We start from the raw sequence: 18,558 nt of genomic DNA, 5'->3' as shown, positions 1-18,558 counted from the left end.
CATAAAGGAGGTACTCTTATAAATCGGTTGTATCGAGTGGCTATTATGCTGTTATGAGAAATATTTTAATTGAATTCAAAAGGTCTTTTAAACTCGGGAGTATCGGTGCTATCTATTAAGCTTCTTCAATCCAGGCTCCCCTAATTACGTTTGAATTGAGTCATCCTTGAGAAGAATAATATCGGCGTTTGGGATTCCAACATCTCAATTGGCTCTTCTGGAAATGTAATTTGTTGGTTTCAGGCGATTCCTGACATAAAATATGGCAAGAGGATCCATGTACTGCCTATTGACGACACAGTCCAAGGGTTAACCGGCAACCTGTTTGATGTGTATTTGAAGCCCTACTTCCTGGAAGCCTATCGACCTGTGCATAAGGTTAGTTTTTGCTCCAATTAATGAACTCATGGGCGGAGTAAGCTACCTAATATTGGGCTCACCGAAATCCTAGTTTTTCCTATCCGGGGTTTAATGAAGGTGTGTTGAATACCAGGCAGTTATTGCAGGTTTGTTTTGCGAGTTTGGTGTGAAAGGGTAAAGGGTGGCGTATGTTTTGCCCCTAGTCCAACCTGACAAATTTGAGCAAAGACGTGACGGGACGCTAATTTGTGCCGAAGAAAAATGTGCCAAGAGTTATAGTTGATTCTCTTGGCTTTTTTCAGTCTATTGTTTCACATGGTTTTTGAATCTATTTGGATTGATTTAAAATTTAATTGCGTTGAAAACTGAGAAAGATTAAAGCAACCATTGTTATTTGATATTGCTTTACGTTGCAAAAACTTTAACCTTACCTCTGTTCGCCTAGGGTGACATCTTTATTGTGCGTGGAGGCATGCGTGCTGTGGAGTTCAAGATCATCGAGACAGATCCTTCGCCTTGCTGCATTGTCTCAAGTGAAACTGTCATTCATTGCGAGGGTGATCCAGTCAAAAGAGAGGTAGGCATATTACATATCACAAGTAATTCGTTCGACGAGGATTGGTTTTTCGCACTTTCTAGCTGTAATTTAACAGCTTCTACATTCTTGTAAGCACTGCCTTGAACCCTAAAATTTATGCAGTGATGTTGTTTCTCGTTGTGCAATAACTGTTTTCGTTTGAGAATTTTTGTTTTTTGACTGCCTTTGTCTCAATTCTGAAACCCTAAATCTAGAACTTCGTTTTTACCACCAAAACGAATGAATATGAAATTACTGGACAGTCAATACTCCATTAAGAGAGATTTCGCACACTTAAATAAAAGCTCCGTGCAAAAAAATCTAAATATGGCTTGTGATTTTTTGCCTTCTGTTTGTCAGAATCAATTTCATGATAGGTTCATCAGATCTTTATCTATTTGTGCAAAGTTTTTTGAAATTTTTTGCTTGTGAGAATGAGAACAATTCAATTCTGTTGAACTGTAGATTTCGTGGTCAGAGCTGCGAAACTGTAAACTGAGCAAAGCTAAAATGCAGTGCTTTTGTTAAGAACATTGCGGTGCCTTTGAATGACTAATCATCAAACGAAAGTTAAGAATCTGCTCTCGAAAATGGCCCAAAGTATAAAATGCTTATACAACCTGAGAAACTGCCTACCAATAAAGCTACTTCCTGTTATGATTAATTCTTTTGTAGTTAGCTATTTGCAATATCCAGCCGTACTATTGAGCACCATTGATAACAACTTATTCGTTACCTTAAACAGTTACGCTGTTCAAAATTTGAATCATCTACAGATGTTAAGCTCCAGGAGAAAATACTGCCTGTTTACCGCTTGCTTAACCACAGATTAACCTACTCTTTCTCTTTAAACTCATCGAATATTAGCATTCAATAGATCAAATGGAATCTAGCTACTTTTAACGGCTATAAACATCTAAGAAGTGGAACTTTTTTTTCATGAAACAGTTAGTAGAAGCAAACTCTACAACAGCCTAATCCGAAAAGGTCTTGAAGATTTGAACAAGTTACTCGAAAATTTTTCTTCCGGCCCATGCAATTACGTGACTTCTAAAAGATTTTTTCAATAAATAGTTTGTTGCCAACTACAAAAATCAGTCTCTTAAAGTTTCATGGCATGACTGATGAGAAAATGTTTTCACTTAGACTCAGCCATAGAACCGGACAAACAGAAAATGTTTTTACTTAGACTGAGACATAGAACCAGACTAAAGATGCAGAGCTCAAAATTTACACTCAATTTATGAAAACATTAAAGGCATTAAAATCATAGCTATTATCTGAATACTATGCTTTTTATTTCTATTACTACTCTCACTAGATAGTTAAAGTAAACTAATTATTTAATATGCTCATTTGGGCCTCATTCGAAAATCATTGGAAGATCTGCAAAAGTGCTAAAAGAAAAGAAAAAGAAACAATAATATTGACAACTCACATTTTTGATGACGCAACTTTTCCAACAAACAGCATCAGTCATGACATATTAGCAATAAATACGTTATTGGTTGAATTACCAGAAAATGGATGGGACCTCAAAATGGCGACAATAAATTACAAGCTGACAAAAAGAACAAAACTGAATTGTTTAAAATTTAATTTTTGAAAACAAATAAATTTTAGGACTAATAGCTATGAACTAAAAGCTTTAAATAAGTCCTGAATTGAAAGCTAATGAGACATCTCAGCATTTAGAAAAGTTTTTACGATAAAATAAAGAACATAGGAAACAGGCAAAAACAGCAGAAAAATGTCGAAGCCATTAAAGCTATTGAATTCAACGGCAATCATGCTCTAAGCGCCAGTCATTAAATACGCCAAATGACGACTGGATGGGAAGACAATGATGTCTGTCTCTAAGTCGTCAATAATTTTTATGAATATGAAAACAACTTATATAGCCAAAAGGCAAAAATTCAGTAGAAAAGTGCGGGAAGTAAGTGGCGAAGCCATTAAATTCATGTCATTTAAATCATGATTTAAATCGTCATGAAAAGTTTTCCTTTGAAAGCTATATCATGGTGATTAATTGATTTTAAAACAAACCAAAATTATGAAAGTTTCCAAAAATAAAAAATATGAAGATTCGTGGCATCAACGTCATAAAATCAATAGAAGATGAAACCGGTAACCAGATTAGTTCTGATTTCAGAAATAAGAATAGGGGCTCTGTTATTTGCTACAGGAAAGAGTTTTTGGGGTTCACTTTTTGCTACCATTGCTACAGGAAAGAGTTGTATTACGTTCGAAAAATTTTTCATTCTTAAGAACAACAGATATCTACCAGTGAGAACAAACAGTACTTGGTAGCTAAATGCCCACGCAAATCGGTCAATGAAACATTTTTTTTTAACAGAGTAACCCTTATGGTGAACGATTTTTTTCTAGCGATATTAACATTTTATTACCATTGATAAATCTTTCAATGGTATATTCAAGTATTTTACTATTATTACTACTACTATTGGTGTGACTGATCTACCAGTTAACAGAATTTTTAGAAAGTTTAGGTTCGGTTAACGTTCAAAAAACTTTTTTCGAAAATTATTAGCAGCCATTAGCTGTCCACTCAAAATACTAGATAGGTTCAATGGATATAAATAGATTTAATGCTTCTTAGAAAGCCTATCGCACTTTTAGTCAACTAGTGCATGCCTTAGGACTGCAAAAATTTTAAAAGAGTCTTAAAAAGAATCACAAAAGTGTTTTATTCGAAGCCATAAAAATTTATGAGCGGCTCCTTGAAAATGAATTATTCGTTATCGGGCCTCTTTTGACTCTAAATGAGGTTTCTCATTAATGGAATTTTGATATCAAAAAATTGACTAGCCTTTAAGTTATAAAAAAAACAAAAAAAATACGAAAAGATTTTTAAGAAACAGCTCTCCAGTTTTTTTGATAATAAACTTCCCTGCGAGACCTAAAATAGCCTTTTATGACTTTCCTCTATTGGGAACACAAAATTGTTTTATTTTGTAGCGTAAAGTCTAATTTTGAACTGACATTTTGATAGATAAAATCTTAATTAGAACAGAAAATAACGCTAAAGTGAACAAAATCATCGGGTTGACACAAAAGTTTAAACCTCGATAACTCCTCGAAAAAATCTAATTTCAATCTCAGAAAAAATATTTTTAATTTCAAATTCGACCCTGGACGAGCTTTTAAATGTTGCCACTCCACGATGAATATATCGATCGGCCAAAATTGACTGAACAAAGAAACCCATTTCAGTATATTGTTGCCCCCCCCCCCCCCCCACAAGTGGGGTCGGAACAAAAATAGTAATCGCCTGTGAAGAAATAACAAAAGTTTCCGTATTGAAAGCAAACTCCTTCACGTGTGAGAAAAGTGAAAAAAATCAAATTAGTCAAAGTGGTCTGTCCGCTGTCCAGAATCACTCTTTTGTTCATTTACAATCAGTGAACTTAAACTATTGCTTTTCTTGGCTAGGAGGAGGAGGAGACTCTAAATGAGATTGGATATGACGATGTGGGTGGATGCAGGAAACAGTTGGCACAGATCAAGGAAATGGTGGAACTCCCTCTCAGACATCCCACACTCTTCAAAGCCATCGGAGTCAAGGTTACCCTCCCTCCCACCATCAAATTGCCTTGTCGTATTGTCAAAGTTATTAATAGCCGCCCTCATCTTCTCAGCCGGCTATTATAGCGCTCCTTTTTTTACAATTCAAAAAATTTGAATTGTATTGGGGCGCTGTCTTTTTTTACAATTCAAAGAATTTGAATTGTATTGGGGAGCTGTCTTTTTTTAAGATCTGTTCACACATTTTCATGATTTTTGAAGTCAAGTTGGAGTAATGATTTTGGTCACGCCGAAACAGGTAATGGAGCGAAAAAGCGAGTGGTTTTGCGGCGTGATTTTTTTTCGCTCTAATTTTAAAGTAGAGTGAGAAAATGGTGTTTGAACAATAATTCGGTTTCTCGGTAGTGATTTGTTGTTCACATGCGGCAATTTCACTCTGATTTTTACTGTTTTTTTTCGATTTTTTGGATCACATTTTTTTCTAAATGGTTTTTCCAATCCATTCACAGCTCATTCTAGGCCTAGTTTTTTGTTTGAATTGAATTTTCATTTCTCGCTAGTGGTTTTTTTTGTTCACATGCGGCATTTTGACATAGATTTTCTGTTTTTTTTTCTTATTTTTTGATCTGACTTTTTTGAAATGGTTTTCTCAATTCACTCATAGTCCATTCTTGGCCTAGTTTTTCTGTTTAGTCAATGAAAATTCTTTGAATTGTACGTCAGGACTTGTCCTGCTATGTTTTTTAAGATCTGTTCACACATTTTCATGATTTTTGAAGTCAAATTGGAGTAGTGATTTTGGTCACGCCGAAACAGGAAATGGAGCGAAAAAGCGAGTGGTTTTGCGGCGTGATTTTTTTTCGCTCTAATTTTAAAGAAGAGTGAGAAAATGGTGTTTGAACAAAAATTCGGTTTCTCGGTAGTGATTTGTTGTTCACATGCGGCAATTTCACTCGTGATTTTTTTTACTGTTTTTTCGATTTTTTGGATCGGATTTTTTTTCTAAATGGTTTTCCCAATCCATTCACAGCTCATTCTAGGCCTAGTTTTTTGTTTGAATTAAATTTTCTTGCTAGTGGTTTTTTTGTTCACATGCGGCATTTTGACATTGATTTTCTGTTTTTCTTATTTTTATCTGATTTTTTAAAATGGTTTTCTCAATTCTCTCATAGTCCATTCTAGGTCTAGTTTTCCTGTTTAGTCAATGAAAATTCTTTGAATTGTACGTCAGGACTTGTCCTTCTATGTTTTTTTACTTCGTCGAATAAAAAAATGTTTCGCTTTACTTCATTTTGCCGCTTTTTCAACATTTTGCGTGATATCTTTTTGAATTCTCTAGGCTAGTTTCTCTCCTCTCATTCTGCTAAAAGTGATTGTGAACAGCAGTTGCTCAACGAAGCAATTCAAAATGAACAGAGTCACTAAAAAAAATTGAAGTCAGCATTAGAAACGGGATAAACCCATAAAGCCCAATTTTAGATGCCCCCTATTTGAACGTCGTTCCTATAAGTCTTAGTTACCATTTCTAATGCTTATTGGTATTGATAGTAGCCCCTGTAGCCTCTCTCTAAGAAACAGAAGTACGTTATGTTCAACTACGAAATGCCATCAAAATAAATCGGACTTAAAAAATGTTTTTGTACAAAAATCTTTTTTTTTTCAATATCGTCTATTCTTTCAATCCCAATCATGCGTATTGGAATCAACGGCGGCTATTTTTTCGGCAATCTGCCGGGTATGTTTACCAATCTGCGTCTATTGAAACACGTTAAGAATAGGTCGATTCGAATCTTCAGGAGCATTCGACGTGGTGTCCTTCCTGTGACAAATTGTCTACTGTTCTTAAGTCTTGTAACAACGTGCTGCGTGTTCTTGTATTGACAATGATTTGCGAAGTCCCATTAGAAGTATCAGAAGCATTAGTACTTCTCATGCAATGAGAATGTTTCAAAGTTTTACATTGTCAAGTAAATCTTCAATTGTCGTCGTCTCGACATGGAAAGAGATTGATTTCGTTGTTTCGAACTGAAATTCTTGTATTCTTTTAGCCACCCCGAGGTATCTTGCTTTTTGGGCCACCTGGTACTGGTAAAACGCTGATTGCGAGAGCTGTAGCCAATGAAACTGGCTCCTTCTTTTTCCTGATCAATGGACCGGAAATCATGAGCAAGCTGGCCGGAGAGAGCGAGAGCAATCTGAGAAAGGCATTCGAAGAGGCAGAGAAGAATTCCCCAAGCATTATTTTCATTGATGAGCTGGACGCCATTGCACCCAAGCGAGAAAAGGTTAAACTCATTGTAACAGTACCTGGATAGCATGATGCGCTTGACATTGATAGGAATTGTAGTTGTTCAGATTGGCATTTAAACAAACAGTGCAGTGGAGTTTCGAGGAAAAACCCGCGGAAAAAGCCCCCACTTGATTTTAGACAGGAAATCCCCACAGAAGTAAATCCCGCTTGACTATTAACGAACTCAGCATTTAGCGCGTTTGGCCACGCCTCGCGGGCCTTGGGACTTGATATGAAACTATCGCGACCGAACAAATTATCACGACCAAAATGCAAATTTAAAATGGGTTAATTTCCTATCTACAATTGGGGGTTTTTTCTTGGGGTTTCCCAGACTCAAACAATGTAGTAAATCTTAGTTCCTATTTCCCTGCTAATTTCGTAGAGGCATTGAACAAGTGACAAAATTGGTAGAAAATTAGATGCTGTATTTCGTTCATGGTCGTTTCTATGGAGTACTTACGATCAGACAGCTATCCATGGTTATTAAAAGAATCTGTTTTGTTTCAGACTCATGGGGAGGTTGAGCGACGTATTGTGTCACAGTTGTTGACATTGATGGACGGATTGAAGCAGAGGAGTAATGTGGTGGTCATGGCTGCTACTAACAGACCTAACAGCATTGATGCCGCACTCAGAAGATTCGGAAGGTAGCCACCACAATATAATAATCTTAATATGCTTCACCTCCAACCTAGCGTCTGATTTTCATGTTCTTTATTTCTTTTGAAAAGAAATTTCCCGACTTTTTACGTCAATGCTTTTTACCAACAGATCTAAACAATTACAAAATTGAAAGGTTGTGAGTAAAACAATTACAAGATTGAAAGGTTGTGAGTAGTGTCTTAAATGACTCACAAACTTTTAGGCCTGTAGAGCGTAAGACTTCAATTTGGGGCCTCCAAATCTTAAGCCTGTTGGTTTTTAACGCGGAGGCAGTCCTGTTGTTACTAGCTAATGTTGTACCTCGAAAGCTTAATGAAATTGGGAGAGAGTATTGATATATTTTCAAAGCATTTTTGATGTTTTGAAAACCCTTGAGTTGAACCTTTGTTTGTTGTATTGAAGATTTGACCGTGAAGTGGACATTGGAATTCCAGACACGACAGGCAGATTGGAGATCCTCAGAATCCATACTAAGAACATGAAACTGCACGACGATGTTGACCTCGAACAGGTATACTGCTCTTAAGAAATAAACAAGTCGCGTAGCGCTATAAAATAAATCGATTGGCCAATTCCGATTGTTAATTATAGCTGTAAGCTGAGCGGAGCTATATTGCGGTGCTCTTGGTTTTTACAATTCAAAAAATTTGATTTGTATTGGGGTGCTGTCTTTTTCAATAGCCGCACAGCGATAGCTGGGGCTATTATTGGACTTCTCTTGGTTTTTACAATTCAAAGAATTTGAATTGTATTGGAGCGCTGTCTTTTTTTGAAGATCTGTTCACAAATTTTCATGATTTTTAAAGTCAAATTTGAGTAGTAATTTTGGTCACACCGAAACAGGAAGTGGAGCGAAAAAGCGAGTGGTTTTGCGGCGTGAAATTTTTTTTGCTCTAATTTTAAAGAGTGAGAATACGGTGTTTGAACAAAAATTCGCTTTCTCGGTAGTGGTTTTTGTTCACATGCGGATATTTCACTTTGATTTTGTACTGTTTTTTTGATTTTTTGGATCGGATTTTTTTTTCTAAATGGTTTTCCAAATTCATTCATAGTCCGTTGTAGGTCTAGCTCTGTGTTTAGTCAATGAAAATTCTTTGAATTGTACGTCATGCTATGTTTTCGTCGTAGCGATTTCTGTTTCGACCATGACGTCACAGCCAATTCAGATCTGCTTTTTGTTCATTCGTTCATGCAATTTCAACTGAAGTGCGTGCGTGACGTCATTTTTCGCTCTTAGTGGAGCGAGTTTTTTGTTCATTTGCGTGATTAAATTTTTGGTCACACTTGACTTACCTCACTCTCAAAAATGACTTCCTCGCTTTGAAATTGACTTTTATTTACTTAAATTCAAAGAGATAAGGTCAAATGGGTGTGTTTCACTCTGCATGAAGGTTATTAAAGAGCAGCTAATAGAGGCAGCAAAAACTTATAATGATTTTTTAATTTTGAATAAAAACTTATTCAAAATATAACATATCAGCCTTCAATGAAAAGACGAATTTTTTTGGTCTGGCGTACTGTTTTTTTTGAGACTGCAGATCTACGAAGCTATTGCGTCTATTTTTTGGCAATCTGCCGGCTGTTTTTAAGATCTGTTCACACTTTTTTATGACTTTTGAAGTCAAATTGGATTGGTGATTTTGGTCACGCCGAAACAGGAAGTGGAGCGGAAAAGCGAGTGGTTTAATTTAACGGTGTGAAATTTTTTCGCTCTACTTTTTAAGTAGAGTGAGAAAAAGGTGTTTGAACAAAAATTCGGTTTCTAGCTAGTGGTTTTTTGTTCTCATGCGGCAATTTCACTTGTTACTGGTTTATACTGGTTTTTTCGATTTTTTTGATTGGATTTTTTTCTAAATGGTTTTTCCAATCCATTCATAGTTCGTTCTAGGCCTAGTTTTTTTAAAACCAATTTTCGTTTTCTTGCTAGTGATTTTTTGTTCACATAAGGAATTTGAAAGATTTTCAGTTTTTTCAAAATTTTTCGATCTTATTTTAGAAAAGGTTTTCACAATTCTCACTCATAGTGCGTTCTAGGTCTAGTTGTTTGTGTAGTCAATGAAAATTCTTTGAATTGTACGTCAGGACTTGTCCTGCTATGTTTTTTGTTTCGTCGTCTGACGCTTTTTTTCGTTTTACATTTGTTCACACAGCAAAGCTGAAAGTCAAGTTTTCTGATTGACTTCTTCCTCTCACTAAAGCATTTGCGCGCTGGAGGTCGTTTCTCATTCTCTCTCTAGCAAATGTTTTAGTTCATTTTTTTAATTTGAGTTAGTTTAAGGTCAAAGGAACTCATATGTGCAGTAAAGGTTTCAGAGCCTAATAAAAGGCTTCTGCGGAAGGAATTTTAACAAGCTTTATTAATTTATTGCTGAATGATTTTCACCTAGCTTTTTGAGCGGTGTCGATTTTTTAAATTTAGATCTTTATCTGTTTCGATCTCTATTATACGGCACGCAAGTCTATTCTTTCGCAGCTATTCCGACAATCTGCCGGCTATATTTTGGAGTTGGGTGTATTTTTAAGGGCAGTACGCGACAGTCTTTAAATTTAAAACCAATGATTAAACCATGTACTATTGATATCAGGTTGCTTCTGAGACACATGGTCATGTGGGAGCAGATTTGGCTGCTCTGTGCTCAGAGGCTGCTCTTCAACAGATCAGAGAAAAGATGGACCTGATTGATTTGGAAGATGACACAATTGACGCTCAGGTCTTGGACTCACTCGCTGTCACAATGGAGAACTTCAGAGTCAGTTCGACTTATGTTAATTTTGGCTTTTAAGAATGCTGAGTTTTTGGCCATAATCTATTGCACAAATAGCATATGATATTATGTGCTTCGAAAATGCCACATTGGAATACGTGGAGAATCATTATACTAAATGAACGAATTAAAAAGATGACTGGTTTGAAGTACAGCATGAAAACTTAAAGCTATGAACAAAATAATGGCATTGAAAACATGACTCCTTCCTATTATAGCCCTCCCGCTCATAGTGGTCGCATAACCTGTACCACCATCATGGTAATTATACCGGAATGGGGGCTGTAATCGGAAAGACCCGAAAACATTAGCACCATTATCACAATTGTTGGCATAGTTTGTGTTCGCTGTAGTTTGCGTTGGGCAAGAGCAGTCCATCTGCGTTGCGAGAGACAGTTGTTGAAATTCCCAATGTTACCTGGGAGGACATCGGAGGTCTGGAGAATGTCAAGAGGGAACTGCAGGAACTGGTCCAGTACCCTGTCGAACATCCCGAAAAGTTCCTCAAGTTCGCAATGTCGCCACCAAAAGGTATATCCTCCGATTTATTGGTTTTTTCCAAATAGTTGAACACTTCTTCGTAACCTCCCCGCGTTCAAACCAGAGAACGAAATGGTTATTTTAACGCTGCGTTTTTCGACTATTTGGTGATACCCTAGTTGGGTTGAAAGATCGAGAATTAAAAGGCCTGCTACCTCTTTTTTTCGTTTTCGTATAATGGGAAGAAGCTGTTTTACATGTTAAATGTTAAATTTGTAAATGCTGCATAATTTGTCACGACTTTTGATATGCAATTAGCAAGGTTACATCATTGATGGTGTATCAATTAAATGCCTATCGGTTAACAAGTTCAACGGTTCACATTCCCAGACGCTCCATAGTTTCCTCTTGCAGGTGTGTTGTTCTACGGACCTCCCGGATGTGGTAAGACACTTTTGGCCAAAGCAATTGCAAATGAGTGTCAGGCCAATTTCATCTCCATTAAGGGACCGGAGCTGCTGACGATGTGGTTCGGAGAGTCAGAAGCAAACGTCCGAGATGTCTTCGACAAAGTACGATAATATAGGGAATTCACTTGAGACACAAACAAATATTTTGAACACAAACATTCTTACATGATCAAATGGCAAAACGGTCATCGGAAACTAGCAATTATGAGCTATTGATGAGCTTTATATGCAATTATGAAGGAAAAATCTTGGGAAAGGAAAAACTTTGACAAATTATCGCTTTACAGTACGGAATTCTTAATTTAACCGGAGAATATTCCCAGGTTTTTGTCTAGCTTTGTAGATAGTATGTCAGCGTTAGTTGGTAGGCACAGTTTCAAAAAAACTTGAAAACTTTTCTAGAATTAAGATCATTGTTACAGGCGAGACAAGCTGCACCTTGCGTGTTGTTCTTCGATGAGTTGGACTCAATTGCGAAAGCGAGAGGGGGGAGTGTAGGTGACGGAGGGGGAGCCAGTGACAGAGTGATCAACCAAGTACTCACTGAAATGGACGGAATGGGATCCAAAAAGAACGTGTTCATCATCGGTGCCACCAACAGGTTACTATGCTTTTATTTCTCTCCAGTGCTATAATGACTGCAAAGGAGAATAGTCGAAAGTGCGCAGGGAGGTTGATTTCCCTTAGGTAACTGGAACTAAGAAACCAGCGTCTATAGAGGCCTGACGTGTACTGAAGTGAGTGCAGATTTTGTGATTCGGTCATTTCCGCTACTAAATTGAACAAAGCATAATATACTCTCCTCAACTAGAAGTGACAAAAGGTCTGAAAAACGCTCATTTATGAAAGTGTTTTCTTCGGATTTGAATTGGAGAGAAATTAACTATTTTTGGTTAGTATTTAATTTTCAGTCAAGTAGAAAATTTCGGTATCTTCGTTTTAGGCCTGACATAATTGACTCTGCAATCCTGCGTCCTGGTCGACTGGACCAGCTGATCTACATTCCTCTGCCTGATCTCAAATCAAGAATGGCCATCCTCAAGGCTAACCTGAGGAAGAGCCCCGTAGCCAAAGACGTTGACCTCAACTACCTCGCCAAGGTCACTGAGGGATTCAGGTTTGTCGATTTAACAAACTTGTCACGTTGCGGTAGTTTTTCTCAGTTAATAATGATCCTTGTAATATGAGAAATCTATGCTCGAACTGTACTGTTAATCGTGATTGCTAATATCAGTTGGAAATGTTACTGGTTGTTTTAGTGGTGCTGATTTGACTGAAATTTGTCAAAGAGCGGGCAAACTGGCTATCCGGGAGTCGATTGAAAAGGAGATTGCTTTGGAGAGACGGCGACGTGAGCATCCAGACGAAGACATCATGGACACGGATCCAGTGCCGGAGCTCCGCAAAGATCACTTTGAGGCAAGTTAAAGATCGGTTTAGTATAATATACTTGGACAAGTTGGTCTTGCCGCTTTTAGTAGAAATTCTCAAGCATTAGTGTTGCTGATTTTTGCGCTAGCTGGAGTTTTATGAGTATGCATGTGTTTGGGTGTGTGTGCGGGAGTCTGAGTTAATTCAGAAAATTTATTCAAACGGAACTTATTTTGTACATTAAGTAGAACTGGTTTTGGAGTAATTTTTTTTGTTCCAGGAATCAATGAAATATGCGCATCAATCAGTGAGTGCAAATGATGTGAGAAAATACGAGATGTTCGCTCAGACCCTTCAGCAAAGTCGAGGTCTAGGAGGCAACTTCCGGTTCCCGACAAGCGGAGGATCGTCGGGAGGTCAAGGAGGATCCGGAGCCCCTGGAGGTGCAGGAATGTTCCAAAATAACCAAGATGATGACGATTTATACAGCTAAACTGACTCACCAGTGGGATCAATTTAGATGAAACAAAATCGCAATTGAATGACAAGTTGAATAAGTTGACAACAGCAATTTTTTAAAAATAACTTGAACTGATCCATTGAATTGTGAACTTGTGCGTCGTCAGATCTTAATTCCACTTAATGTGTTGTTGGAGTTGTAATGGATCAGGTCAATATTCAACCACGTGACTTTGTGTAGTTAACTGAATTGGTTTTGTTCCCAGCTTAATTTCCCAGTGTTTTAATAGATATAAGTTATATACAAATACAAAGCTTAAGATGTAAGTTTATTATACTAGGCTAAATTCCACACAAAACAGTGTTTTGTTATCCATCAGTTTTTGGTCAAATTGTGAAGTTATTAGTTATCGTCGTGATTATAACAAGTTTTTGTCGAATCCAGTTTTTGAAAAACAGGCCAAGTATAAGTCCAAGAATTGTCTCCGGTTTTGGAAAACAAAAAATATTGACAATTTTTCTTATATATACAGACAGATACATAACCCCAATCCATCCGTATTGAATTGTTCTCGAACCAAGTTGCAGGCATTATTGTCGTGGTGAGTCTTCTGTAGCAATATTTTTGATTGAAAGATTGGACTTCGAGTGACTTTCATTCCTGACTTCTTGATTTTTGCGTGAGCGAAATAACTGCTCTCATCGCATTTTAAGAAGTTAAACAATTGATAAGTATCTACTACGCTAATTAAATGCAATTCAGGGTGGAAAATCAATTGAAAAGTGCAGCGAAACAGCAGAATATAAACGCTGAAGAAGGCCACAATAAAACGCAGGCCACGCGTGCTGTTCGACAATTTGTCCGGCGGTAGGTGATTCTTATTAATAGCCGCCCTCATCTTCTCAGCCAGCTATTATTGCGCTCGTATTTTTTTTACTTCGTCAAACCTTTTTTCGCTTTACCATTTTGCCGCTTTTTCGACATTTTGCGTGAAATCTTTTTGACTTCTCTAGGCTAGTTTCTCTCTTCTCTCATTCTGCTAAAAGTGAATTTGAACATCAGTTGTTAAGCAAAGCAATTAAAATGAACAGAGTCGGTATAAAAAATTGAAGTCAGAAATAGAAACGGGATAAACCCATAAAGCCCAATTTTAGACGCCCGCTATTTGAACGTCGTTCCTATAAGTCTTAGTTTCCACCTCTAATGCTTATTGGTGTTGATAGTAGCCCCTGTAGCCTCTCTCTAAGAAACAGAAGTACGTTATGTTCAACTACGAAATGCCATCAAAATAGATCGGACTTAAAAAATATTTTTGTACAAAAATCTTTTTTTTTCAATATATTCTATTCGTTCAATCCCAATCATGCTTATTGGAATCAACGGCGGCTATTTTCCGGCAATCTGCCGCGTATGTTTAATTACTCTCAAACGAAGTTTGTAGCAAGCATATTAGTCCTGTCGGTCTTTTTTTAAAGCTGCAAGCTGAGCGGAACTAAATTGCGGTGCCCTTGGTTTTTTTACAATTCAAAGAAATTGAATTGTATTGGGGCGCTGTCTTTAAGATCTGTTCACACATTTTCATGTTTTTTGAAGTCAAATTGGAGTAGTGATTTTGATCGCGCCGAAACAGGAAATGGAGCAAAAAAGCGAGCGGTTTTGCGGCCTGAATTTTTTTGTTCTAATTTTAAAGTAGTGAGAAAACAAAAATTCAGTTCCTCGGTAGTGGTTTTTTGTTCACATGCGGCAATTTCACTCTGATTTTTACTGTTTATTCGATTTTTTGGATCGGATTTTTTTCTAAATGGTTTTCCCAATCCATTCAAAGCTCATTCTAGGGCTAGTTTTTCATTTGAATTAAATTTTCATTTCTCGCTAGGGGTTTTTCTGTTTAAATGCGGCATTTTGATATTGATTTTCTGTTTTTTTCGTATTTTTTGTTCTGATTTTTTTTAAAATGATTTTCTGAATTCACTCATAGTCCATTCTACGTCTAGTTTTTCAGTTTAGTCAATGGAAATTTTTTGAATTGTACGTCAGGACTTGTCCTGCTATGTTTTTTTTTGTTTCGTCGTCTGACGCATTTTTTTAGTTTTACATTTGTTCACACAGCAAAGCTGAATGTCAATTTTTCTGAATGACTTCCTCTTCTTCCTCTCACTAACGGCATTTGCGCGCGTGACGTCATTTCTCACTCGCTTTACCAAAAGCATTTAGATTATTTGCGTGATTAGAGTTTGATCATACGTGACTTACCTCACTCAATGAAATGACTTTTGCACTTTAAAACTTAAGTTTAATTTGAATTTGTTTAAGGTCAAAGGAACTCATATGTGCACTAAAGGTCCCTAATAAGAGGCTTCTGTGGAAGGAATTTTAACAAGCTTTATTAATTTATTGCTGAATGATTTTCACCTAGCTTTTTGAGCGGTGTCGATTTTTTAAATTTAGATCTTTATCTGTTTCGATCTCTATTATACGGCACGCAAGTCTATTCTTTCGCGTCGATTTTTCAATTTAGATCTGTTTCGATCTCTATTCCGCAATCTGCCGGCTATGTTTTTTGAACTCAAATTGGAGTAGTGTTTTTGCTCTCGCCGAAACAGGAAGTGGAACGAAAAAGCGAGTGGTTATGCGGCGTGAAATATTTTGGCTATAAATTTAAAGTAGTGAGAAAACGGCGTTTGAACAAAAATTCGCTTTCTCGCTAGTCGTTTTGTTCACATGCGGCAATTTCACTTTGATTTTTACTGTTTTCGATTTTTGGACCAGATTTTTTTCTAAATGGGGTTGCCCAATCCATTCATAGCTCGTTCTATGTCTAGTTTTCTGTTTAGTCAGTGAAATTTCTTAGCAATGTTTTTTTGTTTCGTCTGACGCTCTTTTTTTGTTTTACATTTGTTCGCACAGAAAAGATGAAAAAGTCAAATTTTCTGAGTGACCTCTTCCTCTAACTAAAGGCGTTTGCAAGCGTGACGTCATTTCTCACTCTCTTCAGCAAAAGTTTTTTTGCGTGATTAGATTTTGATCACAAGCTACACCTCACTGAATAAAAGGACCTTTGCACTCTAAATTGAAAACAATCGAAAGAACATAGCCGGCAGATTGCCGGAATGGCTGCGAATGAATAGACCCCCGTATAATAGAGATATAAACAGACATATCTAAATTGAAAAAATCGACGCCGCTCAAAAAGCTAGGCTAAAAAAAGGTCAGCAATAAATTAATAATGCTTGTTAAAAATCATCTCGCAGAACCCTCTTATTAGGGACCTTTACTGCACATATGAGTTTCTTTGACCTTAAACAATTTCAAACTAAACTTAAGTATTAAAGGTCAAAGGAACTCATACGTGCAGTAAAGGTCCCTAATAAGAGGGTTCTGCGAGATGATTTTTAAAAAGCATTATTAATTTATCGCTGAACGTTTTTTACCTAGCTTTTTGAGCGGCGTCGATTTTTTAATTCAGATCTGACTGTTTCTATCTCTATTATACGAGGGTCTGTTCTTTCGCAGCTATTCCGGCAATCTGCCGGCTATGTTCTTCCGATTGTTTTTCTATGTTCTATGTCGACCGATTTTTCGTCTGACGCTTTTGACTTTCGTTGTCGAAAACGGGATAAAAAGGCAGTGCCAAGCAGGCATTAAGTGCTCTTAGAGCCTTTCAGCTCAAACTATTTTGGATACTTATACTTATGGTGTGGAGGGGGTTCTTAGAAGTTGAATGTTGACAGACTATTGTAATGGAAAATCGTTCAAGATTTTAATATCAGCACATTTGAAAAATATTTGCAATTTTTTCAATTTTTGCTGAATTTTTTTGAATTATCATTTTTTCAGGCTACAGGTTCTAGGGACCTCCTACAAGGTTTGATTATGAGCTGTTGCATAATTTCGAGGAGTTAATGGAATGGTTCTCAATTCAATTTATGATTCAAGCTTTAGCAGTTCTTTGATAAACTTTTCAAAATTTCAGAAAATCGTTATATGGACCTTTGAGTCAGTGAAACTATTTACAACCAGAAATAGGGATACTGGATAGTCTCTAGAAGATGGTTTAGAAGATTTCATCTTGAATGTTAGCAGGATTTTGTTAAAACTTCTAATTGTTTTCAGGAGAGGCCAAAATATTTGAAAAAGAAAATCGCAAATTAAAAAAATCTTGCTAAATATTAAAATCTTCTAAACCATTTCACTATCTCAAGAGACATCATTTCTATTTCAATCTTTAAATAGCTTCACTGGCTCCCAAAAATCCATAAACTTGAAACATGGCAATTTTCCGAAAATTTGAATTAAATTTTCTCAAAAGTTCCTAAAGTTGGAGTCATTAAAGAATTGAGAACCATTCCAATAACTCTAGAAATGATGCAATAGCTTTTTAGCAAAACCTGTAGGAGGTGGCTAGGACCGTGTTGCCGGAAAAATGATAATCTTAAAAGATTTTAAAAAAATTGCAAATATTTTTTAAAAATTGCTGATATTAAAATCTTGAAAAACATTCCATTACATTTAGACTGTCAACATTCAACCTCTTAGAACCGCCCTTCACACCAAAAGTATAAGTATCCCAAACAGTTTGAGCTGAAACATAGCTGAATGGCTCTAAGAGAAGTTTTTGCACGCTGGGTGCTAACTGTTTATCCCGTTTTTGACGACGAAAATTCAAAATCTTCAGACGAAGAATAGGGTCAAGAGAAAAATTAAGGTTAACAATCCTTACTGGTCAAGGAAGCTTTTCAAGTCTTGCAGATGTGTTGACATAACTTGAGAGACAAAAAAGTTTTGAAAATTTTCTTTGCGAAGGCTGGAAATTTTTCTTTTAAATTTTTTCTAAGATATCAGTTTTTTAACAAGGCAAGAAAACTAAAAGTCGCAGACTCGAATCCAGCTAAAGCTTGGCTAACTAATTCGTGGCTAGCTACTGACGAAACCAACTGCTCGCCGGTCGTTTGAGATTAATACGCCCGACATTAGTCGGTTATGGTTGTTATAATACGAACTCGACAGCAATTTAATAGTCTTTTTTATTAGGCAACGACATCTCTGCGTGCAATTAAAGTGGATCTATTTTTACTTCGTCGAATAAAAGTTTTGCTTCAACTGCTTGCTTCCGATATATAAAAGCTGCTTAGCGTTCAGCTGCTTGATATCTTCTTTGCATATATAAGGGGCCTTTCAAAGAGCATGTTTAGGAGCAGCATTGAGCAGCATGGTTAAGCAAACATATCGAGAGAGGTCAAGGACCCAAAAGGCTCAACCTAGATGTGTGAGGACCGATCCTGGGAAAAAACTGCAAGTCAGGTGCAGTTACCACGAGACTGAGAAGGCTTGAAAGTATGCTGGCCCAGAGGGAGGATTTACTCTCCTGAGTACTATGTTTTTTAATTGCTCCTGAACGATGTTTGAAGTATTTTTTGTAATCGTGTTTTTTTTCTGCAAAGTTTTAACTTTACAGATTTGGCGTTATTCTAGAAAACTTTTATCTTTCAACTAAGTTTTCTACGCTTTTCTGTTTTGATTTTTGCGTGATCTCAAATGCTCTCAATCTGAAAAATGTATAATGATACGAGCAA

At 36.7% G+C, this 18,558-nt stretch overlaps 2 protein-coding genes across 3 annotated transcripts in view; one reads left to right on the top strand and one right to left on the bottom strand.

Moving 5' to 3' along the window:
• The window catches only part of LOC142339158 (transitional endoplasmic reticulum ATPase-like), a 622,037-nt gene extending 608,613 nt beyond the window's left edge, over positions 1–13,424 (top strand). For both annotated transcript variants that reach the window (XM_075388943.1, XM_075388942.1), the window contains 13 exons: positions 244–378; positions 806–937; positions 4,391–4,522; positions 6,532–6,768; positions 7,284–7,423; positions 7,842–7,950; positions 10,025–10,189; positions 10,558–10,735; positions 11,099–11,256; positions 11,577–11,755; positions 12,098–12,271; positions 12,414–12,573; positions 12,806–13,424. In XM_075388943.1, coding sequence (XP_075245058.1) covers positions 244–378; positions 806–937; positions 4,391–4,522; positions 6,532–6,768; positions 7,284–7,423; positions 7,842–7,950; positions 10,025–10,189; positions 10,558–10,735; positions 11,099–11,256; positions 11,577–11,755; positions 12,098–12,271; positions 12,414–12,573; positions 12,806–13,018 — 2,112 coding nt within the window. In that variant the 3' untranslated portion in view covers positions 13,019–13,424. The remainder of the gene's footprint in view (positions 1–243; positions 379–805; positions 938–4,390; positions 4,523–6,531; positions 6,769–7,283; positions 7,424–7,841; positions 7,951–10,024; positions 10,190–10,557; positions 10,736–11,098; positions 11,257–11,576; positions 11,756–12,097; positions 12,272–12,413; positions 12,574–12,805) is intronic.
• Positions 1–18,558, bottom strand: part of LOC142339162 (dynein light chain roadblock-type 1-like) — a 237,378-nt gene that overhangs the window by 79,927 nt on the left and 138,893 nt on the right. The window lies entirely within an intron of this gene.

This window comes from Convolutriloba macropyga, chromosome 5, assembly GCF_964194025.1.
Source record: "Convolutriloba macropyga chromosome 5, txConMacr16.3, whole genome shotgun sequence".
Lineage (NCBI taxonomy): Eukaryota > Metazoa > Xenacoelomorpha > Acoela > Convolutidae > Convolutriloba > Convolutriloba macropyga.
This window is presented reverse-complemented; position numbering and strand designations above follow the sequence as displayed.